At 49.9% G+C, this 26,286-nt stretch overlaps 9 protein-coding genes across 9 annotated transcripts; 7 read left to right on the forward strand and 2 right to left on the reverse strand.

Moving 5' to 3' along the window:
- Nucleotides 1-246: 246 nt before the first annotated feature.
- Nucleotides 247-4,809, forward strand: C8Q69DRAFT_485931 (Sac2 family-domain-containing protein; the record flags this gene model as incomplete). The annotated part of the gene is made up of 9 exons (XM_028631863.1): nucleotides 247-730; nucleotides 788-834; nucleotides 891-1,241; nucleotides 1,293-1,584; nucleotides 1,636-2,411; nucleotides 2,470-2,505; nucleotides 2,954-2,996; nucleotides 3,609-3,751; nucleotides 3,820-4,809. 9 exons carry the CDS (start codon nucleotides 247-249, stop codon nucleotides 4,807-4,809), a joined length of 3,162 nt encoding a protein of 1,053 aa, XP_028486709.1.
- A 127-nt stretch (nucleotides 4,810-4,936) lies between these two features.
- Nucleotides 4,937-7,293, reverse strand: C8Q69DRAFT_214578 (CAIB/BAIF family enzyme). The gene is made up of 6 exons (XM_028626231.1): nucleotides 6,708-7,293; nucleotides 6,545-6,576; nucleotides 6,275-6,395; nucleotides 5,705-6,209; nucleotides 5,346-5,639; nucleotides 4,937-5,272 (listed from the first exon to the last, which is right to left on the reverse strand). Exons 1-6 carry the CDS (start codon nucleotides 6,891-6,893, stop codon nucleotides 5,064-5,066), a joined length of 1,347 nt encoding a protein of 448 aa, XP_028486710.1. The 5' UTR covers nucleotides 6,894-7,293; the 3' UTR covers nucleotides 4,937-5,063.
- C8Q69DRAFT_430612 (vanillyl-alcohol oxidase) lies at nucleotides 7,283-9,621 on the reverse strand. Its single transcript, XM_028628484.1, has 6 exons — nucleotides 9,297-9,621; nucleotides 9,077-9,232; nucleotides 8,607-8,991; nucleotides 8,466-8,550; nucleotides 8,377-8,415; nucleotides 7,283-8,316 (listed from the first exon to the last, which is right to left on the reverse strand). Exons 1-6 carry the CDS (start codon nucleotides 9,562-9,564, stop codon nucleotides 7,435-7,437), a joined length of 1,815 nt encoding a protein of 604 aa, XP_028486711.1. The 5' UTR covers nucleotides 9,565-9,621; the 3' UTR covers nucleotides 7,283-7,434.
- A 376-nt stretch (nucleotides 9,622-9,997) lies between these two features.
- C8Q69DRAFT_462247 (hypothetical protein) lies at nucleotides 9,998-12,142 on the forward strand. Its single transcript, XM_028630302.1, has 7 exons — nucleotides 9,998-10,402; nucleotides 10,467-10,661; nucleotides 10,717-11,103; nucleotides 11,162-11,506; nucleotides 11,562-11,659; nucleotides 11,719-11,970; nucleotides 12,033-12,142. Exons 1-6 carry the CDS (start codon nucleotides 10,141-10,143, stop codon nucleotides 11,944-11,946), a joined length of 1,515 nt encoding a protein of 504 aa, XP_028486712.1. The 5' UTR covers nucleotides 9,998-10,140; the 3' UTR covers nucleotides 11,947-11,970; nucleotides 12,033-12,142.
- A 62-nt stretch (nucleotides 12,143-12,204) lies between these two features.
- C8Q69DRAFT_462249 (kinase-like domain-containing protein) lies at nucleotides 12,205-14,339 on the forward strand. The gene is made up of 3 exons (XM_028630303.1): nucleotides 12,205-12,578; nucleotides 12,644-13,263; nucleotides 13,317-14,339. The coding sequence occupies exons 1-3, from the start codon at nucleotides 12,466-12,468 to the stop codon at nucleotides 14,258-14,260; spliced, it is 1,677 nt and encodes a 558-aa protein (XP_028486713.1). The 5' UTR covers nucleotides 12,205-12,465; the 3' UTR covers nucleotides 14,261-14,339.
- A 291-nt stretch (nucleotides 14,340-14,630) lies between these two features.
- C8Q69DRAFT_526822 (Thiolase, N-terminal domain-containing protein) lies at nucleotides 14,631-16,541 on the forward strand. Its single transcript, XM_028633642.1, has 4 exons — nucleotides 14,631-14,947; nucleotides 15,051-15,685; nucleotides 15,754-16,155; nucleotides 16,216-16,541. Exons 1-4 carry the CDS (start codon nucleotides 14,810-14,812, stop codon nucleotides 16,253-16,255), a joined length of 1,215 nt encoding a protein of 404 aa, XP_028486714.1. The 5' UTR covers nucleotides 14,631-14,809; the 3' UTR covers nucleotides 16,256-16,541.
- A 1-nt stretch (nucleotide 16,542) lies between these two features.
- On the forward strand, nucleotides 16,543-18,459 carry C8Q69DRAFT_462253 (L-Aspartase-like protein). The gene is made up of 2 exons (XM_028630304.1): nucleotides 16,543-16,974; nucleotides 17,052-18,459. Exons 1-2 carry the CDS (start codon nucleotides 16,822-16,824, stop codon nucleotides 18,336-18,338), a joined length of 1,440 nt encoding a protein of 479 aa, XP_028486715.1. The 5' UTR covers nucleotides 16,543-16,821; the 3' UTR covers nucleotides 18,339-18,459.
- An 828-nt stretch (nucleotides 18,460-19,287) lies between these two features.
- On the forward strand, nucleotides 19,288-21,522 carry C8Q69DRAFT_214801 (putative homogentisate 1,2-dioxygenase). Its single transcript, XM_028626233.1, has 5 exons — nucleotides 19,288-19,756; nucleotides 19,821-20,458; nucleotides 20,522-20,876; nucleotides 20,960-21,078; nucleotides 21,150-21,522. The coding sequence occupies exons 1-5, from the start codon at nucleotides 19,456-19,458 to the stop codon at nucleotides 21,360-21,362; spliced, it is 1,626 nt and encodes a 541-aa protein (XP_028486716.1). The 5' UTR covers nucleotides 19,288-19,455; the 3' UTR covers nucleotides 21,363-21,522.
- Nucleotides 21,523-22,553: 1,031 nt separating this feature from the next.
- C8Q69DRAFT_214778 (hypothetical protein) lies at nucleotides 22,554-25,695 on the forward strand. Its single transcript, XM_028626232.1, has 7 exons — nucleotides 22,554-22,730; nucleotides 22,797-22,851; nucleotides 22,948-24,058; nucleotides 24,112-24,234; nucleotides 24,286-24,336; nucleotides 24,391-24,515; nucleotides 24,570-25,695. Exons 1-7 carry the CDS (start codon nucleotides 22,655-22,657, stop codon nucleotides 25,609-25,611), a joined length of 2,583 nt encoding a protein of 860 aa, XP_028486717.1. The 5' UTR covers nucleotides 22,554-22,654; the 3' UTR covers nucleotides 25,612-25,695.
- Nucleotides 25,696-26,286: the final 591 nt, after the last annotated feature.

Genomic DNA, 26,286 nt, shown 5'->3' on the forward strand with positions numbered 1-26,286 from the left:
ATTTGGTGCCTTAGCGTTAGGCGTCTTATGTAAGCATCTCGACCGCCGCCGATTAACTAGACGTGCGGAGCTAGCAGGACAGGACAGCGAACAAGCTCCAGTTCGACTCTCACCAGCTCTCTGTTCTCTTCCATCTGCCGTTCCTGGAGACTGGTGGAGGCGAATTGGCCCGGATAGCTGTCTCATATTCATGCTTCCGGTTGCGCATCACGGTGCCTGGGCGGCTGACCGTGCTATCTGCTGAGGATGTGGCTGGATCGTCTATCTGGTCATTCAACGCCCTCGGGCTCTCCGTCTCCATACAATAACCGCAATTATTCGCCTCACTCGCGCAGACCCTCCCATCTTTCCCCTAATCCACCCTCGAATCGCCCAGGGATCAATCCGCGGTCATCCTCGTTGTCTCTATTATCTATCTCGAATGACTCCACGGCATCCCTCCCAGGTACTGCTCGCGCTTCCAATGGCGCGTCCCAGAAACAAGGAACGTCCAGTTCACGTCCACCCGGTGTACCAGATCCCATTGACGTGCTGAATGCTATCATTGGAAAACGGAGTGACGAGAGTGGCGGAACAGGCCTTGATGCAGAGGCAGAGCCCGCGGAGAAGCCAGCGCAGCTCGTGGAGACGATTGACTTTGAGGGCCTCAGCCTAGAAGAATTTATTTCGAAGAAAGATGAGACGAACGTGTTTCTCAAGAGTGAAGCAGGTGCCCAGACGATCCAGCAATGTATGGCCTGTCCAGTTCGAGCGATTATATTGCAGAAGTTGTTAATACCGTATGTAGTTGAAAAGGAAAGAGATAAATTCCAAGAACTCCATAATGCCATTACCGTATGCTGAGTCCTCCATAAGACATCTCCAGTCTCCATACTGATTGAATTGCCCAGGATTGCGATGATATCCTGAAATCAGTCGAGTCGTATCTCGCGGATTTCCAGACTGAACTCGGGGCTGTTTCTGCTGAAATCGAGACGCTCCAGTCCCGTTCCATCCAGCTGAACGCCAAGCTTGAAAATAGAAGGAATGTAGAAAAGCTCCTGGGACCAGCAGTGGAAGAGATCAGTATCTCTCCTAAGGCGGTCAAAGTGATCGCTGATGGACCAATCGACGAGAACTGGATGAAAGCCCTAACTGAATTGGAAGCCCGCGCTGCTACCATCGAAGCCAAGTCTTCTGGATCGAATAATATCAAAGCGATCGAGGATGTCAAGCCATTATTGACAGACATCAAGAACAAGGTGGGTATATCTTCCGCTTCTGGCGACAGGTTGTGCTGAGTAAGAATGCAGGCTGTCGAAAGAATCCGCGACTACTTGGTCTCTCAGATTAGAGCTTTACGATCGCCAAATATCAACGCTCAGATCCTGCAGCAACAGAAGCTGGTCAAATTCAAGGACCTATATAGCTACATCTCCAGGGCCCATCCTACTCTTACAGAACAGATAACGCAAGCATATGTCAACACGATGCGCTGGTACTATCTGTCTAATTTTACACGGTACAATCAAGCCCTGGAGAAGCTGAAATTGCATACCGATAGAAATGATGTTCTGGGCGGTGATCCTTCGTCTCAACGCACTGGTGAGTGCTCCGATGCTGTCTGTTTAAGTGCACGGTTACTAAATGTGGCAGGAAATATCTTAACCACTGGTCGAGGTGTGACTGCCGCCCACGATCCTTTCTCTCTGGGAAGAAGAATGGATATACTCAGAACCACCAACCATATGGCCATGTCGTCGTATCTTGTGGATGAAGACAAGTCGGTTCATGGAATTGAGGTCCCATTCAGAAACTTCAATCTTGCTCTGGTTGATAATGTCTCAGCAGAGTATTCTTTCATGACTGAGATGTTTTCCACTAAGACATTCCACCAGATCTCCCGCAGAGCCGTCGAAATCTTCGAGCCTGTCTTTGCTCTCGGGCAGTCGTTGACCAAACAATTGATCGAAAACAGTACTGATAGTCTTGGTGTTCTGTTATGCGTCAGATTAAATCAGCAATCCGCCTTTGAGCTACAGCGCCGCAAGATTCCTGTGGCAGACTCGTACGTCAACGGCACCAACATGCTATTGTGGCCGCGATTCCAGAAAATTATGGATATGCACTGCGAGTCATTGAAGCGCTTGTCGGCTTCAGGACGAAGTTCAGTCCCCTCTCTTTCATTAGGGGGAGATGACAAGCACTCATCCGCGCCTCACTTCCTCACTCAGCGATTCGGTCAACTGCTTCATGGCATATTAGCTCTGAGTGGCGAGGCAGGTGATGACGAACCCCTATCAAACAGTCTTGCAAGATTAACTGCCGAATTCGACTCTCTTCTCACAAAACTCAGTCGAAGCACTGGAGATCCGAAGAGAAGGGAACGCTTCCTCTTTAATAATTACTCTTTGGTTCTAACCATCATCAGCGTACGTCTTCCTTCCCTTAAATTTCTGATTATCGAGTAGGTTCACTGACAATGAACAGGATACGGATGGAAAACTAGCAGCTGAGCAGAAACAGGTATGTTTTAGTCACTCACCCTTTCGGGAGAAACCAATTACTGAACCATATACAGCATTTTGACGAGTTGCTCAAATCGACAGCGAAAAGAACCTAACGTTTCCGTGTACGGTTTCCCAGGAATATTTCAAGTGTAGGCACTTGCTTTCCGTTTGCGTGGACTTGCTTTGATTCTGCTTTTCATGTCCATTCAATACCCGAAAATCTGCACTCGCGTTTCCCTACTCTTATTGATATCCGGATAGATGGTTAAATATTTTTAATGAGTTTAGACGCGTCAATTCATCGTATTACACTCATACACATAGACGAAGAGTTTCTTCCGCAACTCGCAAATATCTTACAAGTTACCCAAATGCTGAAAATGGGCAAATAGGTGCACCCCTCTCAAGGTCTGAACCATTAGTAAATTGTCATTTTACGATTAAACAGTACAACTTCCGAACAGACCATACGTTCGTGTCGTTATCAACATCTTGAAGATGACGTTGGTATTCTCTCGAGATGTCGAGAGTGGGGGGTTAAGTACTCCATATTCCGTATTTTACCAAACGCATGTAACGAAGCCTTCATCTTGAAGCTGGCCATAAATATACAACCGCAACTTGATGTTGAAAATATGCCATTTTCTCCGTGCAACCTCATGGATTTACATAATCAGCACAAGACCCGGTTTCCCCGTCCTCCTCATAGACCCATAATACAGCCAAAATAAAATATTACCCAATAGTAAACAAAAGACAAGATCGATAAGACCTCCATATATTCTCGGGACGATTTACTTACTTAGCGTGGGTTTCGGACTTATCGCCGAATCCACCCCGAGTGCGGAGAACCGCAAGTGACGACAAGATCCCAGGAATGGGGGCAGATCAAAAAATAACAACTCTCCTCCCGAGATTGTATTCCAGACAACGACGAGACTTCTGGCTCGTTGGAATTCTTTTCTCCATTGAGCCGCCATGGTCGGTCGGTCGTTGTTCGCGCCTCAAGCCCTGCGCTCCAGACGGTTCTTCTCGACCACGCGCGCCGTCAATGCGGACTTTACTCATGCGGTACGTCTGGCAATTCTCCCCGTTTGTTGGGCATTGTGTGAATTATAGCTAATAGCGCACTTCAGGTCATTGGAGCTGGAGTAGTAGGCCTTGCGGTTGCTCGGCAATTGGCCTCGAGAGATGGCACGTCAACGATACTGTTAGAACGGCATGGAGCTGTGGGGATGGAGACAAGTAGTCGGAATTCAGAAGTATGTCCCTTCGCCAATTCCTGTGTGTGTGTGTGTGCTTGCAGCTAACATCACGGCGTGCATTGTAGGTCATCCATGCTGGTATATACTACCCCGCAGATTCCCTGAAAACGAAGCTCTGCATCAAGGGTAGAGAGATGTTATACGACCTATGCGAGAAGCGGGATATTCCCCATCGCAACACGAAGAAATGGATCGTTGCCCAAAATGAAGACGAATGGAAATCCTGTCTCAGAGTCCACGAACATGCGCAATCGATAGGTGTACCGACACGACTGGTCAGTCAAGAGGAGGCGAAGCAGAGAGAGCCAGAAGTCAGAGCGCAAGCGGGCATCGTGGAGAGTTTGACTACAGGAATTGTGGACAGTCATTCGTTAATGACATGCTTACAAGGTGACTATGAGAATCAGGGGGGAGATGTCGCCCTCCAAACGGCCGTGACTAGGATCGAGCCCTTGAATTCCGGCAAAGATGGATATCGGATATGGGCACGATCTGAAGACGGGTCTGAGGATTCGATCACAGCAGAAACTCTCATAAATAGCGCAGGAAATGGGGCTTGCTATATCAACAACTTAGTTCTCCCCGAGGAACGACACCGCACGCCGTATTTCGCGAAGGGGACGTATTTCTCTTACTCGGCATCTTCCCCCAGAACTTCGACGTTGATCTACCCGGCCCCGATGCCAGGACATGGTGGGCTGGGTACACATCTCACTTTGGATCTGACCGGACGCATACGATTTGGACCTGATGTTGAATGGATCAGCGACCCTAATGATCTAAAACCGAGTGCTGCCAGGCTTCAGGAGGCACTACCTCAAATCAAGGCGTATTTGCCCAACGTCAACCCAGAGGCAATCGATCTGGATTACTGCGGCATCAGACCGAAATTGAACCCGGGTGGTGGAAACACCGCTGGGAAGGGCTTTCAGGACTTCATCATTCAAAAGGAAGAGGGGTTCCCCGGTTTTATCAACTTATTAGGCATTGAGAGCCCTGGATTGACGAGTGCCCTAGCTATCGGAAAGATGGTCGAGGGTCTTCTGTATAAGTGATGTCGAGATTTCACCCTTGTATATACGAATGAAGACGATAATATGCGGAAATAAAGGTAAATACACTTAGGTCATTCGCAGTTACAAACCAAGATCAACCGTAAGGGAATGAGAAAATGAGCGTTTACAATCATCGATACCTGAACGGAAGATCCATACATGCGCTTTACACCTATCGACTTTTGAGTCACATTCATCTATACTACAATGTTCAATGGATTCTAATGCAGCACCATTTCATACGTATGACCCAATTACGCAACAACGCCGTTCTGCTTTAGCGTCTGGATCTTGTCTTTATTCAATCCCAGACCTTCCAACACCTCGTCAGTATGCTCACCTAGAAGAGGTGGTGGTGTCCGAATACTCGGGTCTGCATTTGAATATTTGACTGGTGTGTTGATCACCTTGATAGGACCGCAGACTGGATGGTCGATTTCCTTGACCATACCGCGAGCCTTGGCTGTAGATATATCTATATTAGCAATTTTTTTCCATGACATATAGGATTGAACCGGTGGGATGCATCAACTTACTATGTTCGTGATTGAACGTGCCCATAACGTCGTTAACAGCAGCATAGGGCATTCCCGAGCCTTCGAAAATATCCAGCCATTCCTGAGTAGTCTTTTTCGTGGTCTCAGCCTCGATGAGACCTTCAAGCTCTTTTCGGTTTTTCACACGGTCATTGTTGGTGTTGTATTTAGGGTCCGTCTTCCATTCTGGTTTTCCTAGTTTGTCGGCCAAGATCCGGAAGAGTTTGTCGTTGGCACCGCCGATGAAGATGTCTCCGTCGGCAGTTTTGAAGCCTTGATAAGGGACCACAGAGGCTGGAAAACTCGTCAGCTATTCTGTTTTGACAAATGCCGTGGTTAGAAAGAGACTCTCTACTTACGGTGTGCTGTCCCCCATCGTCCAGAGTCCTTCTTGCCACTGATGAGCACTGAGCTGCCCATATTAGCCAACGTAGCCGTCTGGCAGTCGCTCAGGCATACGTCAAGATGCTGACCCTCCCCAGTGTGCACTCTATGCAGCAGCGCCGCCATGATTGAGTTGCACGCATAGAGTCCCGTCGTCAGATCTGTCACTGCCACTCCCACCTTCACGGGCGGACCATCCCGTTGTCCTGTCAAGTGCATCAAACCGAACTCCGCTTCGACCATGACATCAAACCCTGGCCGATTGCTGTAGGGCCCGGTCTGACCGTATCCCGTGATACTGGCATAGATCAATTTGGGGTTGATCTTCCGAATCGTCTCGTAATCCATGTTGTATTTCGCGAGGGAATTGGGCAGGTAGTTCTCGACAAGCACGTCGCAGGTCTTTGCCAGTTCATGAAGGATTTCGACGCCCTCGGGATGGGCGAAGGAAAGTCCTAGGGACTTTTTATTTCGGTTCACCTGGGAGAAGCCAATTAGTTCCCATGTATATTGTTGGATCCAGGACGAAAAGAGGTTTGGCTTACAGAGAGATAATATGCACTCTCTCCGGGACCTTCCCTTCCATCCAGATATGCAGCAAATGGGGGTCCCCATGCTCTTGTATCGTCTCCTCGTATGGGATGCTCGATTTTAATAATCTCGGCCCTTTATCAAATCACGAACACAAGTCAGCAAAGTCCACAGAATCCATCGCGACAGAGAATAAACATCAATACACAAAGCCCCACGCCACTGCAGAAGAAGAACAATTCGTACAGAACGTATCGACATCAGGGATTCATGGACATCCATACCCCAGATCACCTAGTATTTGTGTACAATATGGCTGCGGGAATCGATGAACCTCAAGTTAGCTTCAGAGCTCACGATTTACTCGCCCGCATTTTCTCCGCATTCGCGAACAACGGAGATAAAAGCGAATTTCTAATGAAGTATTTTTGGAAGGACTCCTCATACCCCAGCTAGAACTCTGCTCATGTCCAAAACCCGAATTCCCGCCAGCGGTAACCTCTTATTCGTCGTCGTCGTAGCATGTTGACCTGTTGCTGTTGTCGCGAGTCCTCGATTCGAGCTCCAACGTGCGGAGATGTAGGCGGATCTTCTGCCGACAACCGACAGTGACCGCAGAGGGTGAGAGTACATCTTGGAATGGGTGTAGGAATTGAGGTCGGTCCAGGAAATAATTCCTCTCCAATCAATTCATAAGTGCTCTTCTTATAACTTGGTTAAAGAGGAACGAATGAATCCGTCTTGTCAATAATCAAAAAGTTCAAAGTGTATGTTTTTTGACTCTCTCCGCGCAGGCCCTTGCTAGGAGAGCTGGAGGCCCCACGGCCGATGAAGAAGAGCTCGGCGGGTCTCAATACTTAGGAGTCTCGAAGACCCCACATGAGACACGAGGCTGAATTCAGGTGGACGAAGGATGGAGAGTGAATATTCTATCATCAACGGTGGGAATAATGTATAATGCAATTTATGATAATATGCTGCAGAGTTGTTGTATTACTTGATGGATTAAGATGAACTAGGGATAAGACTGGCAGCTTATGTTGGGAACCTGATTTAACTCCGTTATTGGGCGTACAATAGCTACTTGACGTATTTAGCTATCTACCTTAACATGCATAATTCCTCTTGTATCCGGACTCTAACCCAAATTGCAAAATGTAAGCTCGTACGGTCTCTACAATCGCGTTGATCCGGGGGCCGGGGCAACACCATCCCCTTCAGAGGACTGGCGACCTTCCTTGCCAATCTCCCACCCACGTCCTCTATAGCGAGCAGGCCAAACACCCGATTTTCCTGGAGCCAGGATACCAGCTGGGTCAAGGCAGTCTTTGAGTTTCTCGTTGAATCGCATGAGGGCATTGTTGTTCCAATTGTACGTTCCCGCAATCTGGTCCATCAAAGCAAGATGTGTGCGGTATTCTCCGTAGCCAGCTTTCGCTGCATCATCGATCATGGCGCGAATGCATTTGTCCACATTCTGCCTCATCGTGGGGTTGTTTCTGTCAAAGACTATCTCGACAATGAGGTGCATCTCGCGCATTCCAACACAGTAGGTTGGGAAGAACTCCAGTCCGTACTGACCACATCGAGTCTTTGCAAGCTTCCACAGCGCCGTGGCATCTGGACCGCGAACCGGGGAGACGGGGCTAAAGGCTATGTGGCCACCGTTCGGGTGCCAGTTTACCCAAGCCAATTCCTCCAAATCAGGGATTCCAGCTGCGATCCGATCCCTGGACCAGAAATAGTCGTTTTTCGGTAAAGTGGTCGGGTCGATTCGACGAGCTCCCGGGATCTTCATGAACTCCTTGTGGATGATGTCCAGCTTGTATTGTCTGATCTCCTTGGGACCATATGCCATACCGTAGTACAGCCAGGTGCAGTCACCGTGGGATAAGGTCTTTGCCACTTCATGGATAACATGATCTGGTATAGCTCCTTCGCCCTTCCAGTAAGTGCTTCGGGGTTTGCCCGAGCAAGCAACTTGTTCGAGCACATGCCGGAGCTGCGCGACATTCTCCAAAATGTTCGCGATTCTCAACGGCCGAATGATTTCGACCTGTATAATGTAAGCGACTGCTGTTAAGTTAACACTAACCGGTGTGGATTAACTACTTACAAGTGGAGCAAGATCCTCTTCCTTCTGGAAGGTGTACAGCTAATATTACTGTCAGCAATGTCCAGTAAATGCTCTAGAGCCATACTCACATAGGACTCGTAACCGCCAGGATCCGGCATCAATGCCATTCCCAACTTCGTGACTATTCCGAAGTTGGATTGTGTGAAAATGCCACTGTATGATGAGGTTAGCTCTTCGATCTATATAGATCTCCAGCACGAGGCACTCACTCGGAGTATGGCCCGAAACCATACGGGAATATTTGCCAGCTGTTGTTGTTTGGCAGTGCACCCATTCCGGTTCTGATCACCTCTCCTGTGGGCAGTACCACTTCCAATCCGGAATGGAAAGTCCAATGGTCACCATAGGGAGTGTAGCCAACACCGCGGTCTAGGGTATTGCCCATAACAGAACCGCCGCCCAAGTCGGGGACATCGATCCATAGATGCTTGTGACCTCTCCGCTGTATTTCCTCGTAGAGCGCAAAGAACGTGACTCCCGGTTCGACCAGACAGGTACAGTCATCCGGGTTGATATCAAGGACCTTGTTCATCCGTCTGCCCAGATCGATCACCACGGATCCGCGTACGCGAGGAGCGGCCCCACCATAGCCGACTAAATAAAGAAGTGTATTGTTAGAATTTTTGACAGAAAGCAATCAAGTTGTCAAAAAAAAAAAAAAAAAAAGGAATCAACATACAGTTCCTTCCAATAGATATTGGGAAGATGGGAATCCGGTACTTGTTCGCCCAAAGTACGATCTTCTGCACATCTGCCGTGCTACCGGGATACACGACCGCTGAAGCAACCAGCTCCTCGTCATCTAGAATGTGCATGCCGTCGTGGGTGTTGGGATCTGCAACTGTTAATATTCCGTAGTTCCCCAAGTCAATATTTTACGACGGAAAATCTAGACTGACTCTCCATGTACCATCCATCCACCAATTTTTCTACGAGCTCGACATTCTCCGGGCCCAGCTGATTCTTCAAGTCTTCAAGGGCTTCGAAGAACTTTGTCTCCTCAATTCCCTGAGGAATTGCGATTTTCTTCAATTTCTTTTCTTCGGGCTTCGTGGCGATGTCCCATATGGAGGATTTCGCATGGCCCGCCTTGTCAAACAGTCTGGCGGGAATTCCATTGTGCTTCTCCCCCAGCTGCGGAGTTGGCGTGATTCCGGATTTTGCCATGGTTTATAGGAATTGAGATCAAGGATTTGAGATTATACAACGACGATTGTTTGAGAGCTGACAACTTTCACAGCAGAAGACTCGAAAGCCTTCTATGGCTACTATATATGTATATATATATATATATATGTCTGCATAATGATCTTCAAGCATAAATATAATTGACCGCGGCGTATATAATTGATCGGTATATCCCCGGATGATCCTCAGAAGCGGGGAGAAACCCGGGGTCGATTGCTTTTCTCATACAATGTGTGTTTCAGTGTTCTCATGTGCCTAGACTAGACACATCATTGTAACTATCAGTGTATGTTCATAGTAATACATGTATCTATGTGTTGCATAACTAGCAAGCGATCATCCACTAGTATCCTTTACCGATGAGTGGGGTCGGAAGGCGGTCGCCTGTGGGGTGCGGAGCAGCAGCGGATAAGCACATTTCCCCCTCGATGATCCCTAGCCGATTCTCCTTCAGCTCCACGAGCTCACTTGGACTTCTTCTTTTCTTTCTCTTCCTTCTTTCCTTCTCATGTGCACCAATTCCTCCAGGACAGTCAACAGGTTGCGGTGCTCAGTATGAAGGCGAAGGTCAGTCCGCTGTTCAGCCCCATATGGCGGCGGAACTTCTCCGCATCCTCCGCCCAGAGGGCGATCGACAAGGTCGTTCCCTCCGCCGCGGAGGCTGTTAAGGACGTGAAGGGAGACTCTACGCTTCTCGTGGGAGGATTTGGTTTCTCCGGTGTTCCCAACACGCTCATCAATGCCCTGCGGGACAGGCCCGAATTGAAGGGCTTCACCGTTGTCTCCAACAATGCTGGCATGCCAGGAGTCGGCCTGGGTGAGCAACTTCTGGAGCGAACGTGAATCTAGAGGATATACACGGCTGACAGCAAGAAATGTAGGCCAACTCCTTGAATCCGGTCAGATTAGCAAGATGATCGCTTCCTTCATTGGCGAAAACAAGGTCTTCGAGAAGATGTACCTCACCGGAGATCTGTCTCTGGAGCTCACTCCTCAAGGCTCAATTGCAGAGAAGTGCGCTGCTGGTGCTGCTGGTGTCCCCGCTTTCTATACCCCTGCTGCTTATGGAACTATCGGTAGGATCCAATGGCAAACCCAGTTATTTCTTACAATCAGGCTGACCGTCGAAAGTGCAAACTGGTGAACTCCCTGTCCGCTACAACAAAGACGGAACTGTCGCAGAAAAGTCGAAACCCAAGGAAACCCGTGAATTCAATGGCAAGCAATACGTTCTGGAAGAGGCTATCTTCGGTGACTACGCTCTGGTCAAGGTCCACAAGGCAGACAAGCTTGGTAACTGCCAGTTCCGCAAGGCCATGAACAACTTCAACGAGGCTATGGGAAAGAACGCCAAGGTTACTCTCGTCGAGGCCGATCAGATCGTCGAGGTTGGCGAGATCGCTCCCGAGGACATTCATCTGCAGGGTATCTACGTCGACAAGGTCATCCAGAGCACCGAGCCCAAGAAGATCGAGAAGTACACCTACGCCAAGGACCCGAACGAGTTGCTGAAGGCCGGTAAGTCACTTCCGCGCACCTGTCTTTATCCCTTGACTGACGTGTCTTCGTGTATCAGGCAGCGGAGATGCCACTGCTCGCCGTGAGCGTATCGTCCGTCGTGCCGCTAAGGAGTTCAAGGACGGCATGTACGTGAACTTGGGTATTGGAATTCCTCTTATCGCCCCCTCTTTCCTGCCCGAGGGTGTGGAAGTCGTCTTGCAATCTGAAAACGGTATCCTTGGACTTGGTGGTTACCCCAAGCCCGGCGAGGAGGACCCTGACCTCATCAACCCGGGTAAGGAAACCGTTGTTCTGGGCCGTGGCGCTTCTCTGTTCGGATCGCACGAGAGTTTCGGTATGATTCGCGCTGGTAAGATCGATCTCACCATGCTGGGTGCGCTGCAGGTCAGCCAGTACGGAGGTAAGTCTTTCACCCGCTTCTCGGCCAACTTTTACCCATGACTAACGATTATTAGATCTTGCCAACTTCATGCTTCCCGGTAAAGTCAAGGGTATTGGTGGTGCTATGGACCTGGTTGCGAACCCTGAGAAGACCAAGGTCGTCGTCACCATGGTATGTACCTATCTACACAAACACACCCCCTTCTTGAACAAAAGTCTAACAACCAGCAGGAGCACGTTGATAAGAAGGGCAACCCCAAGATCCTTTCTGAGTGCACCTTCCCCCTGACCGGTCCCCGCTGTGTCTGGAAGATCATCACCGATCTCGCCGTCTTTGATGTCAGCCCCACCGAGGGTCTGACCTTGAGGGAGTTTGCTGAAGGTGTTAGCGTTGACGAGATCAAGGCTAAGACGGCCGCTCCCTTCAAGGTTGCAGATGATCTGAAGCCAATGCTTTAAGTTAATCTGCATGATATTATATATGTACGTTTCATCCGTCATGGTGTCGGATATGTCAACTGGATATGATATTTAGCCATGTATAGAATGATTACAAAATCGAAATTTTCTTTCAAATAATAGCCCAGTCTGAAAATGCCTTGTCTTGTCGACCACGTAGAAGACAATAACAAGCATAAACCGAGTAACTATACGCTGAGACAGTTAGCGGGGCCGTGCACAGTCCCGAGGTCCCGATCTTGGATGAACAAGTTAGGCATAGCTTGGGATAAGCGCTCACCTCGTTTTAGCGTCGCGCGACGCGACAATGCTTCCTAATAGTCTTTGCATCATATACAAAGGGGATATGGGTTATTTGACCCTTACGAAGGGTTAAGTGACCTGGGTACTCGCTGCTGCTAGACGGGGGGCTGGCGTTGGCGCTTATGTTGTTCATGACTTTTCCCCGTTCAGTTAACTACACCACTCGCCAAGGTAACCGTGATCTTACACTTCTGAATTTCCATTTTCTTTCGGGATATGGGGTTCCTTTCAAAGGGTTTATTCATTCGAGTATGCAACTTCAATGTGAGAAATATGAGTTCGTGGTGCAGCAATCGGGACCTATTTGAGTACACCTCAGGGCGGTTCTTGTGAGTCGTATTTAACACGCTCCCATTGCCTTTAATGACTCTGCTGATATTTGTCTGGTTTATAGATTTAACGAGGAGCTTCGTCTCACCGAACGTCGCGTGCAATTTGATGTCGATGCTCTCGCAACAGCCATATGCCGTGCCGTCAGCCGACCTGTGTCTGACCTTGCTTCAATCGTGAAGCTCGCAGAAGGAGGCTTCAACCGTGTCCTTCAGGCCACATTCAATGACGACTATGCAGTACTTGCCAGACTTCCTTACCACACAACGGTTCCGAAATATCGTGCGGTTTCTAGCGAAGCAGCTACACTTGATTTACTGCGCTCGTGTGGCGTTCCGGTCCCTAAAGTCCTTGGATACTCCCCAGACCATACGAACCCCGTCGGTACTGAATACCTTCTTTTGGAGAAACTTGATGGCACGCCCTTGAGTGATCAGTGGTTCACCATGAATAACAAGACCCGAGTCAAAATAATGAGGCAAATCGTTGACGTGGAGAAACAATTCATGAGCATCTTGCTGCCAGCGAGCGGGAGTTTGTACTATCGCAGAGACCTTGGAGAGTCGGAATTCGCTATTGCATTGTCTGAACAATCTGCATCTGATCAGATCGTTGTCGGTCCGACTGCACAGTTTGAATGGTGGTACCGGGAACGAGCATTATTAGACGTTGACCGTGGTCCATGTACTTCCTTCCGCCCTTTATATGCTGACGACATTTATTGATGAAAGGACCAGGGAAGACATTTCTGGGATGCTTCGAAGCTCCCGCAAAACGCGAGATAGGATTTTGTAAACGGTTCGGCAAATCTCGCCTTCACGTTGAACGGTATCTGCGCGAGTTGCACCAGTTCAAAGAGATGTCACCAACTGTTCACATCCAGTTACTCTCTGATTACTTGAAATTAGCGCCCTCTTTGGAGATCTCGTCAAGCCATCGCTTTTCTCGACCAGTCCTTCGCCATCCAGATTTTTCGCCGAATAATATATTGGTAAATTCTTCTAGTGACATAGTGGGAATCATTGACTGGCAGCATGCCGTGGCTTTACCACTCTGCTTGTGTGCCGGCATTCCAGATCATTTTCAAAATTGGGGCGATCTATTGTCAGAAACACTGGCAAAGCCAGAAGTCAAATTACCACAAAACTTTCATAACCTAAGTCAAAATGAACAAGAGGCGGTGCAAGAGACCATGCGAAGGCGCCTTGTCCATTTCTACTACGCTGCATTGACCATGACGCAGATACCAGATCACTTTGACGCTATAAGGAACGAAAACGCGATGCTTCGAGCCAAGCTTTTCAACCGCGCTGGGGCACCCTGGGAAGGGGACTCATTGTCTCTCAAGTATGCAATGATCCAGGTGTATCAAAACTGGCCGATGTATCTTGACAATGCGGCGCCCGCAGAATCAATTGACTGTCCAGTGGAGTATTCTGAAGAAGAGATACAACAATGCATAAATGAACATAGCCAGGAGCAGGAGAAGCTGCAAGAACTGATCGAGATGAGGAGCCACATAGGTATAGATGCTCTCGGCTGGGTCCCTGATGATGAGCAACTGGAAAAGTCGAGAGCTGTCGCTCAAGCAATCAAAGCGGGATTGTTGGAGCACTCTGATACTGAAACTGAGCGGGTGGCCTTGCAAACCCATTTTCCTTTCGACGACCATGTCGCGTAGTAGTGCATCATAAAAGGGACATCGCTCCGAAAGGATTCGACTCTATAGCTCTCATGAGATCAGCTTCGGTGTATTGTGGTACTACGCTTGCAGTAAACCGTAGACAGTATGTATGCATGACCAACTCCACAATTCTCCTTAGTATTCTCTCACATAATACGTACTGTGCGTTGTTGGCAAAATTTGGAGTAATAATCATGATTGTTTATAGTTAGTTGTAATCTTGGCTGAGAGCTTGGAGAACGTGGGGCTGTCAACGCTTACGCCCCACGGGCAGTGACCGCCAGTAGTAGAGGAGCTTAGTGGGCGGCTAAGTAGATACCCCGTATTGAAGAGTCCGGACTGCAGTACCTAAATTAACCAACTCCGTAATGTATGTACTACTATGTAGTTGCAGGAGCTGCGGAGTTCACTTAGTAAAGATTCACTGGTTTATTTTACCTTCTTTCTTGAACGCCAATTTCGATCATCACGACGGGTAATTTCTCGTTTCCACCATTTTGAGATTTGGAGTCTCTCTTGTATAGATTGCAGAACACCACCGCAGGGATGATCGGCAAAGCAGCGAGGGAGGTCCTCAAAAAATCACCACAGGACATTGTCGTCTTGTCCTCGGTGCGGAGTCCGATTGCCAGGGCCTTTAAGGGCGGGTTTAAAGATTCATGGCCGGAGGAGATCTTGATTCCGGTATGATTAAGTATCTCCGTCTTCTTCGAGGTTATCTTTATGACAAAAAAAAAAAAAAAGAAAAGAAGCGTTTTCTAACATGCGAAAAATCACAACAAAATAGGTCATGCAAGCCGCCGTAAAGAAAGCCAACATCGAACCAGGCCAGGTCAACGATGCGATGATTGGAAATGTCCTCTCTGAGCTGGGATTCGCCAAAACGGGACGAATGGCATTGAATGCGGCTGGTTTCCCTAACTCGACGACATTTCACACTGTGAATAGACAATGCTCGAGTAGTTTGCAGGCCATCACGCATGTTTCGCACTCTATCATGGTCGGTCAGCTCGATGTCGGGTTGGCGGGTGGTGTTGAGAGCATGACGCGCAACTACGCCTCGCGCGGTATTCCCGTTGATGTGTCTCCGACGCTGAAGGAGTCGCCGGTTAAGGATGCGCGGGATTGTATTTTGCCTATGTTGAAGACGTCGGAGAATGTTGCTCAGCGGTATGGGATTGGACGTAGGGAGCAGGATGAGTTTGCCGCCGAGAGTCAGCGTCGGGCTAGCGAGGCGCAGAAGAGTGGGCGGTTTGAAGATGAGATTGTCCCGATCACGGCGCGGTGGATTAACGAGGAGACCAAGGAGGAGACTACGAAGTTGGTGACTTTGGACGAAGGTATTCGACACGGTGTGACGGTTGAGAAACTGGAGAAGTTGAAGCCGGTGTTGGAGGGAGGAGCCAGCACGGCCGGGAACTCGTGAGTAGCTGGCATTGCGCTGATGCGGAATTCTATTCTGTGTCCTTGAGATCTCTAACGTGCAGTAGGTCTCAAATTTCTGACGGTGCCTCTACTACGATCCTTGCGCGCCGTGCCTGGGCTGATGCCCATGGGTTGAAGCCGATCGGACGTTTCGTGGGCACGCAAGTCGCTGGTGTCGCTCCGGACGAGATGGGCATTGGACCTGTACCGGCAATCCTCAATCTCTACAAATACTGCGGCGTTGAGCAGAAGGACATTGATATCTTCGAGCTGAACGAGGCCTTTGCTAGCCAGACTATCTACTGTATCCGCGAGCTTGGACTGGACCCTGCCAAGGTCAACCCCAACGGCGGTGCCATTGCTCTGGGCCATCCTGTCGGCGCGACTGGAGGCCGACAGACTGCTACTCTGCTTGCTGAGCTCCAGAAGCAGGACAAAGAGCTCGGAATCGTCAGCATGTGTGCTAGGTGAGTTGAACTTGTAATTGGTTTGGTCGTGAGCAGCTACTAACACGCGCTGCAACACAGCACTGGTATGGGTGTGGCGTCTCTCTTCATCAGGGAGTAGGCATAGCCACCTAGCTATCCACTTGGTCTCCGCTCGCACAGATGCGTTGTTGGTTCCATGATTCCATCTTTCTCACCGCGAGATCGTTGCGGGACTCGATAACAGAATCGATGGTGAGGCTCGGGGAGGAGCTTGGCGGATGGAGAACACAAGAAAAGGCCCCACGAAATAGCGCGACGAAGTTATGCGGGGAAGCTTGGGTAACTTGGATACTGTCAGTAATTAATTATTTAATATTGACTTAGACTACTACTTATGTAACTTACAGACAACGCAGAAATGTGAGAGCTGAAAGCCCCACACTAAGTTTAGAATTGAGCTGTCGACGATGTGGTGCAGAGCAAAAGGTCCATGTGCGTTGTAATAATACTACATCTGGTCAATTATTGTAGATGTGCTTTTCCTTCCAATCAAAGAGCTATTGGTTCAGATCGTCGCGCGTCAAGTGCTGCTATAGAGACATCCCTGATCACGCGTTGGAGACGCTCGCTCGCTAGGTCCTGCCAGCGCAACGACAGCAACCAACGACCCAGCTGTGTGAGATACATTTTCGAGAATTGATCAACATGTCACTCTTTGCGCAATTGCTGCGACACTCACAACGGGTCTCTGCTGTTCCTCGAATTCGCATTGCCAGCCAGAGAAGACTCATGGGTTCAGTCAGTGCTATCGACTCGGGCATCTTCCGGACGCTGTTCGGCACGGAGGAGATCCGGAAGGTATGATGGAGATTCTTGATGATTTCTTTCTTTCGTTTCTACGTTCATGCAATGCTGATGAGATATACTTCTTCAAGGTGTTCGATGACAAGGCCTACATCCAACGCTGTGTCGATGCGGAAGCAGCACTGGCACGAGCGCAATCGCGGTGCAATGTGATCCCTCCGGAGGTCGGTGACATGGTGACTTCCAAGGTGGCCCAGTCAGAGCTGGATCTCGAGCGACTACGACACGAGACGGAAATCGTGGGTTATCCCATCCTGCCTCTCGTCCGACAGCTGTCGGCCATCTGCGGCGAGGAAGCGGGCAAGTATGTGCACTGGGGCGCGACAACGCAGGATATCATGGACCTTGCCAGCGTCCTACAGATGAAGCAAGGCCTGGCCATTGTGGAGCGCTTGCTAAAGGACGTGATAAAGACCTTGCGAGATCTCTCGGAGAGGTACAAGGACACGCCAATGGCGGGAAGAACCCATCTGCAGCATGCGCTGCCTGTTACTTTTGGTTACAAGTGCGCCGTTTGGCTGTCTGGTTTCCAGAGACATCTGGAACGGTTGGAACAGCTCAAGAGCCGTACGCTGCTTGTCCAATTTGGCGGTGCAGCTGGTACCCTGGCGTCGCTGGGAAATGGCGATGACGGTCTCAGGGTGCGGAGAGCGTTGGCTGAAGAATTGGGCCTGGCGGACCCTTCCATTACCTGGCACGTTGCGCGCGACGGTGTTGCGGAGATCGTCAACTTCCTGGCCCTGATGGGAGGTTCGATGGGTAAGCTGGCGCTTGATATCATCGTCATGTCCTCCAACGAGCTCGGCGAAGTGTCGGAGCCGTTCGTCCCTCACCGCGGTGCATCTTCGACGATGCCGCAGAAGCGGAATCCTATCTCCAGCGAAGTCATCCTGGCAGCCTCCAAGATTCTGCGCTCTAATGCTGGGCTAGTCCTTGATGGCATGGTAGCTGACTTTGAGCGTGCCTCGGGGCCCTGGCATCTCGAGTGGGTGGCGGTGCCGGAGAGCTTTGTGATCGCGGTCGGTGCCCTTTTCCAGACACACTTTGCGTTGTCCGGTCTGTCTGTGCACAGCAAGCAGATGCTTGACAACCTGCACTCCACCAAGGGCCTGATCGTGGCAGAGGCCGTCATGATGGGCATGGCCCCGTATGTGGGTCGCCAAAACGCTCACGACATTGTCTATGCAGCGTGCAAGGAGAGCATCGAGAAAAACCTAACGCTTCTCGAGTGCCTGCTCTCCAAGGAAGAAGTCACGTCGAAGATGGAGGAAGAGCGTCTGCGCGCGCTCTGTGACCCTGTCAACTACCTGGGAGCATCACAGCAGATGGTCGACGATGTTCTCGCGGTGAAGTACTGAGAATTGTAGATACCTGAGCGATTTAGTATTGCATTTATGGGATAGCATAAAGATTGAGTTTTGTCTATATCTACCATCTACATGATTTTGCTCAATTTCCCAGAATTATTTTATCTACCTAGGTAGTTAGTTACATTCTGGTCGATTACTTAATCTTAGTTGTCCCAATTGTTAATTATCACCACGTGAAAGGCTTTCAGAGAGCCTCATCTATAGCTCGAATTACCCCGCAAAGTTCGGTTCGTTCAGCACCAACAACATATCATTGATATCTAGGTAACCAGTAACTGGAACTGTGACTGGCAGTGGAGCACGGCCGTTCCATCAACTACCTACCTTTAACCCAAACCATCATCGACCTGCAATACTGAACGGCATCCATGGATTCTGTCAAGGGACCACTTCGCCATGACATCAGTGGGGTCAAGAGAAGTGAGACAATCTGGCCTGATTTCCAACGCAGATCCAGAGACTGTGGCAGATAACGTCTACAGCGTTGGTAGTCTCACGTTGGAGACGATGGAGCCGTCTTCTCCCACCGTATCGAAGGAGGTCTTCGATTAACGCAGATCCTGTCTATGTACGCAAGTCCGGCATGAACCACTCTCCTAGCTGGCTTCTGCCTGCGTAACTAATCAAGTGGGTGATGCAGTACATCGCTTGGATGGCTTTACATGGTGATATCGCCCCTCCGGTACGGGCCAAAAGATCAAATACTTATTGTACGCCTAGGCGATCATGCATCTTGCTCAATTACAAAACCCTCAAATGGCGACTTGACCCCATCTACACGCTTTTCCTCCACTTGTTACTAACTCATGGATATGTCTTTGTGCTTCATCCACCATCGTTCTCCACATGCCAGCCCCGCAAGATACTCGGAGCTGAAATGTCGCCGCGGGTGCGAGAGTGGGCCGATATAGTTCTCTAGAGAGTCTTTGCGCTCAAAAGACTCATGTAATAATAATTATTGAACGGACTTGAAAGATCGGAACGAGGACCAAACTTTTCGACTGTCTTAGCCTTTCTGCCTTTGAGTTGTCAGGACGGACAAATATCTCCTTGTTTAATATACTTTGCTCTATTTTGTATTATTCTACTGCATCCAACAACAAACATGCCAGCACCCCCGATCAAAGAGAGGAAGCCCGTGACGGACCTCCAGAAGGTGTTTCACTATACAGATACTCAGCGCCGCAAGCCGACGCGTGAAGAAGATCCGTATGAGTACCAGGCCGGTTGGGGGAACCGTTTCCAGTCTGAAGTTATCCCGGGTACGCTCCCTGCTGGCCAGAACAACCCGCAGGAAGCTCGATTCGGCCTGTACACGGAGGGTATCACATATTCGGCCTTTGCGGCTCCTCGCCATGCCAACTTTAGTACCTATCTCTACCGTGCTAGAGTTGCTGCTGCTCACCGTATGTTGTGTACAATGTCTACCTGTCTATGAAGATGGTTCTGGCTGATCATGATTCCTATCAGATGGCTACAAAGCAAACATTGAAACAAAATCGCATATCGAGAACTGTCTACTCACGCTGAACCCGAAAGTTGAGACACTTGCTGAGCAGGCTGAATGGCTGCCATTCCCGCTTCCCAAGGAGGATGAGAAGATCGACTTCGTTGACGGGTTGCACACCCTGGGTGGGAGTGGCGACCCAAACTTGCGCGAAGGGATTGCGTTGTATGTGTTCATGATCAACGCGGATATGGACCATCGGGCATTCTGCAACACGGACGGTGACTTCCTGATTGTTGCGCAGCTGGGCAACCTGGACATCCAGACGGAGTTGGGTAAGCTCTTCCTGCAACCCGGCGAGATCTGTGTGATCCCGCGTGGAATCCGCTTTGCTATCCGACGTGCCCCTGGCCATAATGTTGCTCGTGGCTATATCACGGAGATCTGGGGCTCCATCTGGGAGCTCCCTGACCTGGGTCCGCTGGGTGGTCACGGGTTGGCTAATCCACGAGACTTCCTGTATCCTGTTGCTTATATCGATGACGAACTACACGAGGACTGGAGTATCGTCAACAAGGCGAATGGAAAATATAATGCCATTCAACAGGATCATAGTCCGTTTGATGTTGTGGCGTGGCATGGTAACGCCGTTCCGTACAAGGTGCGTCCATTCCCTTCTTTTCATCATTTCCATCAACGAGTTACAAAACTAATTGTACTGTAGTACGACCTCACCAAATTCGCCTCTCAAAATGCCACATCGATCGATCACACCGATCCATCCGTGAACTGCGTCCTGACAGCCAAGTCGCGAGACCCTAATACTCCTCTGGCCGACTTCCTCTGGTTCGGACCGCGATGGGACGTGGCATCCAACACGTTCCGTCTGCCATACTTCCACAGGAACTCCGCCACGGAATTCCTGGCCTCGCTGTACGGTAACGGATTGGGTCGATCAGATGAGTTCCTCCCCGGCGGTGGCAGCGTGGAGATCAGCCACACGCCGCATGGCAACTTTAGCGAAGATTATGTGTGGGAGATGCGCGTGCAGGAGAATGAGCCGCGGAAGATTTTGGAGAGTGAGTATTATCCCGTCGTCCGGTTTCTAAGCCAGACGAATGTCCTATATCTGGAGAATGGGAGAGACTAAACGCATGTACAGACCAAATGACAATCATGGTCGAAAGTAGCCGCACGTTCCTGTTCACGGAATACGCGCGCTCGATCTGCGGCACGTTCAAGAATCAGGGCACCGACCCGAAGGTGTGGGATGTTCTCCCGGTGAGTCTTTTTAACTCTCCCTCAGAGCATATACCAGGGAATGAAAATAAGTTCTAACGGCTTGCTTTCAGGACAAATTCTCATCGTATCCGAACATCAAGGAGATCCTGGCGCAAGTTAAGGCCGACAAGGCGGCACAGCGAGCGCGGCTGGACACTTACTATGATGATGAGCGGCTGGCGCAGGTCGCGGCGCAGGGACATGTCAAGAGCAAAGAGATTGATGGCAGCGCGGTGGCCAATGGTAGGAATGGCACCAATGGACATGCTGTGGCTGCTGTATAATCTGGATTATTAGGCATAATTTATTTGATCATATTTCATTTCATTGTCTCTGTATCCGGTTTCCCGTCACGGTAGGTAGCTAGGTACCTAGGTAGTTATGTATCTATGAACCACGCGAGTAGATTAATTACCTAGTAGTAGCAACATAAGGAAAGAAACGAACGCACGTGGAACAGATTTATTATTTCTTTAAGTCTTGTCATACCAAACTCCTGTCCCCACCTGATTCAGAATCTATAAGATCGGCCTTCTTATGCCTATTCTGAAACCCATCTATCTCACCGACAAGACTTCGGCCCACGCAGGCGATACGAACTACCGTGGCCGAAACGATGGTGGTACGAGAGATACGAGAAGAATATTCCACCTGCCCAATCACAAATCATAGAAACGGGTCTTGGTCAGCGAGACTCGTCACGGACTTGTCACAAGATCCACCGTTGGACCGAACACCGTTCGTTGAGTTCAACGTTGTAACTCGGGAGTCCAACGGAGTCGGTCCAGCAGGGATGGAAAGGTCTTGCTGGCTACCGTTGCTATCATGAGTAATTAATTATTCCTCATTGACTGACTGACAGATTGACTCGCTCGATGTGTGTGAGTCTGTGAGATGCGAACGCCACAAATGCCGGAGAGGCGAGAAGAAAAAAAAGCCACCATGCGCTCGAGCGGCTGCGCAGATTGGTGATCATTGGCCGTGATTCGATTTCCCCGTGGGGTAAATATTAACTAGCAGACGAGCGACTCTACGCTAGAGTACCAATACAGGAATTCAGGCTTCCTGCTAACGAGTTAATTTAGTTGCTTTAACTAGCAATGGGTTGGTGAACTTCCTCACTGACGACCCCACCTCAACAGGTCGGCTACAAGGCTCGGCTTAACCCCCCGGGCTGCTTTAGCCGTCAGAATCCAGATGCATTGGCGATGATCGTCCGCTGTGCTGGAACAAGACTGAGACTGCTGGGACGATCTCCCCGGTAAGCCCGGATACAAAACAGTTTAGGGCGGGCGCACTTTGCTGGCCGGGCTGGGCGCGACTGACGGCCTTTTTCTCGTGTAGTCGGGGACGATTTACGCCCATTACGCCCATTACGGTCACCAGGACACGAAGAAAGCCAAGCTGAAGCTTTTCTCTGGCCCCCCAAGGACGGAAGACGTCTCTTTCCCCTCTCCGAACTTTGCTTTCCCCTCCTTCTCCAATGCCCTCCGCCTAAGTGTATAGCGGGTAGTTGGACGATGCTCCTGGCCCGGTCCCTTTGCTGCCCTTTCCTCGCATCATCGCGAGAGTCGTCATGGTCTTGAGAAAGTGTACCATCTGCGATCGCCGGTTCAATAAGACAGAGCATTTCAAGCGTCATGAGCGTTCACGTATGTGGTTTGGTTGCTTGATACATGTTTCTCCGCATTGCGGATCGCTGACAGGTGTATATACAGACACCAAAGAACGACCGTATGAGTGCAATGTATGTCACAAACGATTCTCCAGAAGGTAAGTCCGCAGGACTAGTTCCCCACGTGCAAAATTGATCTTATCAAATTTTCCGTCTGCGATGTAATAATAATATGTGCTGATCGCGTTCTACAGTGACGTTCTGAGCCGGCATGCCAAAGGCCATATAGCGCAGGCTGCAACAGCCACTGCCAACGGGGCAATGAACGGGAAACCGTCCGGGACCGAATCCATCCCCGATCAAAGGCCCTCGGCCGTCAATATCACCCCGTCGACGGCTAATCCAAATGATGAGACGCCGCGTCTGCTGCCGGGCCTGCCACCGGAGACGCAACGCCTCCCTAATCTTCCCCCGACTCCGCGGGATGTGCCAATATCTGCCAATGGGATGCAATCGACGTCGTTGGACTTCCTGGCTGACATCTCAGCCCATCATGCCCGTACGGAGTCGGATATCAATCCCATGATGATCGATGAGCAGCAGCCGTATTTCGGGTGGAATGAGGTGACGCCGCTCAATCCACCGGAACATGCTTCGCAGCGTGGAGTTGCATTCGATGCTATGCACAACGACATACTCCAGTTTTGGCTGGAACCCAGGGGAGACAGTGTTTCTCGTCAGGGTTCTCTTGATTTGATGAGAGATACCAACTTCGGGTTGGTTGGGGAAAACCTGGCACTCTCCCCGGAAAGACATCACCGGCACTCGATAGACACGACTAAATCTGGTGACAATATCCCAAATGAGCGGTTCGCCAAAGTCGAACGCTGCTGGCTGGCTCCTTCTAATACCGTGGGTCGGTTAATGAACACGTTATGGCGCGATATGGCGCATAGTGATCTGGACAATCTCTTTTCTGTCCACAACTTCCAGCCCTTGGGGCATTATTCGGACGGTCCACAGGGGTCAAGACACGGCCTAGATGAGGAGTGTCGGATGCAGCTGCAGGCGGTTTTTGGCATGGCGCCGTCAACACTCTCGCATATTAACTCCCCGGGAAACGAAGCTTTATCTCCAGCAGCGTCAGCTTCCGGTGGCTCTGCGCCTACGTTCCCACCAGCGGAGATCCTGGACATGGCATTGGACCTGTATTTCCGCCATTTTCACAGGCTGGTTCCATTCGTCCATCTACCGACATTCTCCGCAAAGAAGGCACGATTGCCTCTATTGTTTGTGATGTGTCTTATCGGAATGATTATCTTGGGAACAAAGGGGACAACAAGCTTTGTGGCAAGGTCCTTTCCGGTAAGTGCTTATCTCGTAATAGCATCAGTCGAGTCGCAACTAACGGGAAGCAGGTGGTCTTCGAAAAGGTCAGTGCTGAACTAGCCAAATGCTCTCTGGGCAACGGCAAGCCAGCAGGGATCATGACAACGTTTGCGACGGCCTTTCTGTTCCTTAATCTAGCAGCGATGACAGGGGTGCGTTATTGCGAATCTCAATGGCCTAGTAGCGATGCTGACTGAGTCCAGGAGAAAGAACACTTGGAGCAATGCCAGATGCTTTACGTGAACCTTATGGCGGTATGTGATGGTCTTTCCCCCCCTAGCTGTGATAACTGTGCTCATACTTCATAGGTCGCTCAAAGACACGGTCTGTTTACAGCCAACGAAGGCCAGATACTCGACATGGCCCTGTTTGAAGCGGTGCCTGATCTTGACATGCGATGGAAGGCGTGGAGCCGGGTGGAGTCTGCTAAACGGTTCGTTCCAAGTTCCTACCTTAATGTATAAACTATAAACTAATGCCGGGACAGGTTGATCATAGGTCTACTGCTTATTGACTCCTGGTACTCATCCTTCCTGTCAACCAGCCCTATTGTGGCGCCAGACTCGGTCCAGATCATATTACCCTGCAATGAGACGCTTTTCAGGGCAGGCTCGTCAATCCGGTGGATGCAGCTGATTCGTGGTGGGAAGCGCATTTTAATGCCCACTGTGACCTCACCGTCTGAAAACACGAGTCTTCCGGTATTAGATGCTCCAGTGGACGATTTCTGTATGCAGGGGATACTGGCGATGCTGCAGCTGCGGTTGTCAGAAGCGTATCATCGACTGCTGTCTAACCGCGCGAGCTATCCCTTTGCCCCATGTCATACGTATGCTATGGATGGTCGTGCGAGATGTTTACCCTCACTGCAGGTCGAAGTCGTTAAAAACTACGAAGAGATCCTCGAGAGGCTGAATCCCAACTCCATCATCATGTGGCACTATATGTGCATGATGCTCTGTGCTGACATGCAGATATTCGATCTCGCAGCTGGACGTGCCGGGCCTTTGCCTGCACGCAAAGCACTGGACGATATTGCAGCTTGGTCTCAGACCACAGCAGCCAGAAGAGCCTGTCTACATGCGGCACAGATCTTCAAGTTCATGACCAACCGCAAAGCGTCGGACGATACTATGTTCCACTCGGTATTTGCGCTCTTCTCCGCTGCACTCGTCCTGGGCCTCTACACCTTCATGGTGCCCCATTCAGCGGAGACGCAGGTTGGCGCCACATCAGTTGAATTGCTGGAAGATATCGACTGGCGGCAAATTGGTGCTGAGGGTTTTACCAGCTTCATGGAACCACAGGGGAGCCAGCCATACGGTACAGCTGACAGTGAAGCCACGAATTTCATCCGCAACGGTGGCACGATATATATTCGTGGAGTCCCACATCAGGGAGGCTACCAGTCTGCGCGGCGCATCCTGCTCGACTATGCGGGACTTCTCAAAGACACTGGGAAGTGGAGCGTGCGGAAATTCTCCTACGTGCTGCACATTATGAGTGATGTGTTGATGGAGGTCGAGTAGATCGCTTACGAAGCTGACACGATCTGTATCTGTCTGCTGGATATAAGAGTTGACAAAGAAATATGTGGCTGCTATTAGCGCTTGGACAGGAGTATGATGGATGCAGCGATGGTTTGATTCGAACTCGGAGGCTCGTCCATCTACCGCCTTTATTTCAACCGCTATATCATGAAGCATCCTCTATTGCAGCTTCTTGTCTCAAGCTTCAAGCGAGATCTGGTCTGCCATCAAAATTATGGCAATGACCGAGTCGGACCCCTCGCATCCCTTACCAGGGGGAGAGAGCGTGGATTTGTGCATTCTTTAGCTGAGCTGGGTCTCCAGCTCTTGCTGACCGCACATAGAGTCCCTTGGGGATAGGGACTGTGGGAGATGAACGGCTCATTGAGGCCCGACCCTCACTTCAGGGTCTGAGAAGTAGATCTAAACCGACTGCGCCACCAGATACACCAGTTAGGACGCAGCAGTTTTTGTATATTAAATGAATGACATTATGTACGAGCATTATCAACGGAGGATACGGTCTGGACGCGCAATATAGTATAATATAGCTATATTTTCAAGTACGTGTCAATATATGTCGCTATTACTCATGTCAGATACTGTTTGTCAAATAACTTACCACTGATACTTTATTCTATACATCGAGACCATGCTTGCTAGTAGATAGAAGAA

The sequence above is a fragment of the Paecilomyces variotii genome (assembly GCF_004022145.1).
Source record: "Paecilomyces variotii strain CBS 101075 chromosome Unknown C8Q69scaffold_3, whole genome shotgun sequence".
Lineage (NCBI taxonomy): Eukaryota > Fungi > Ascomycota > Eurotiomycetes > Eurotiales > Thermoascaceae > Paecilomyces > Paecilomyces variotii.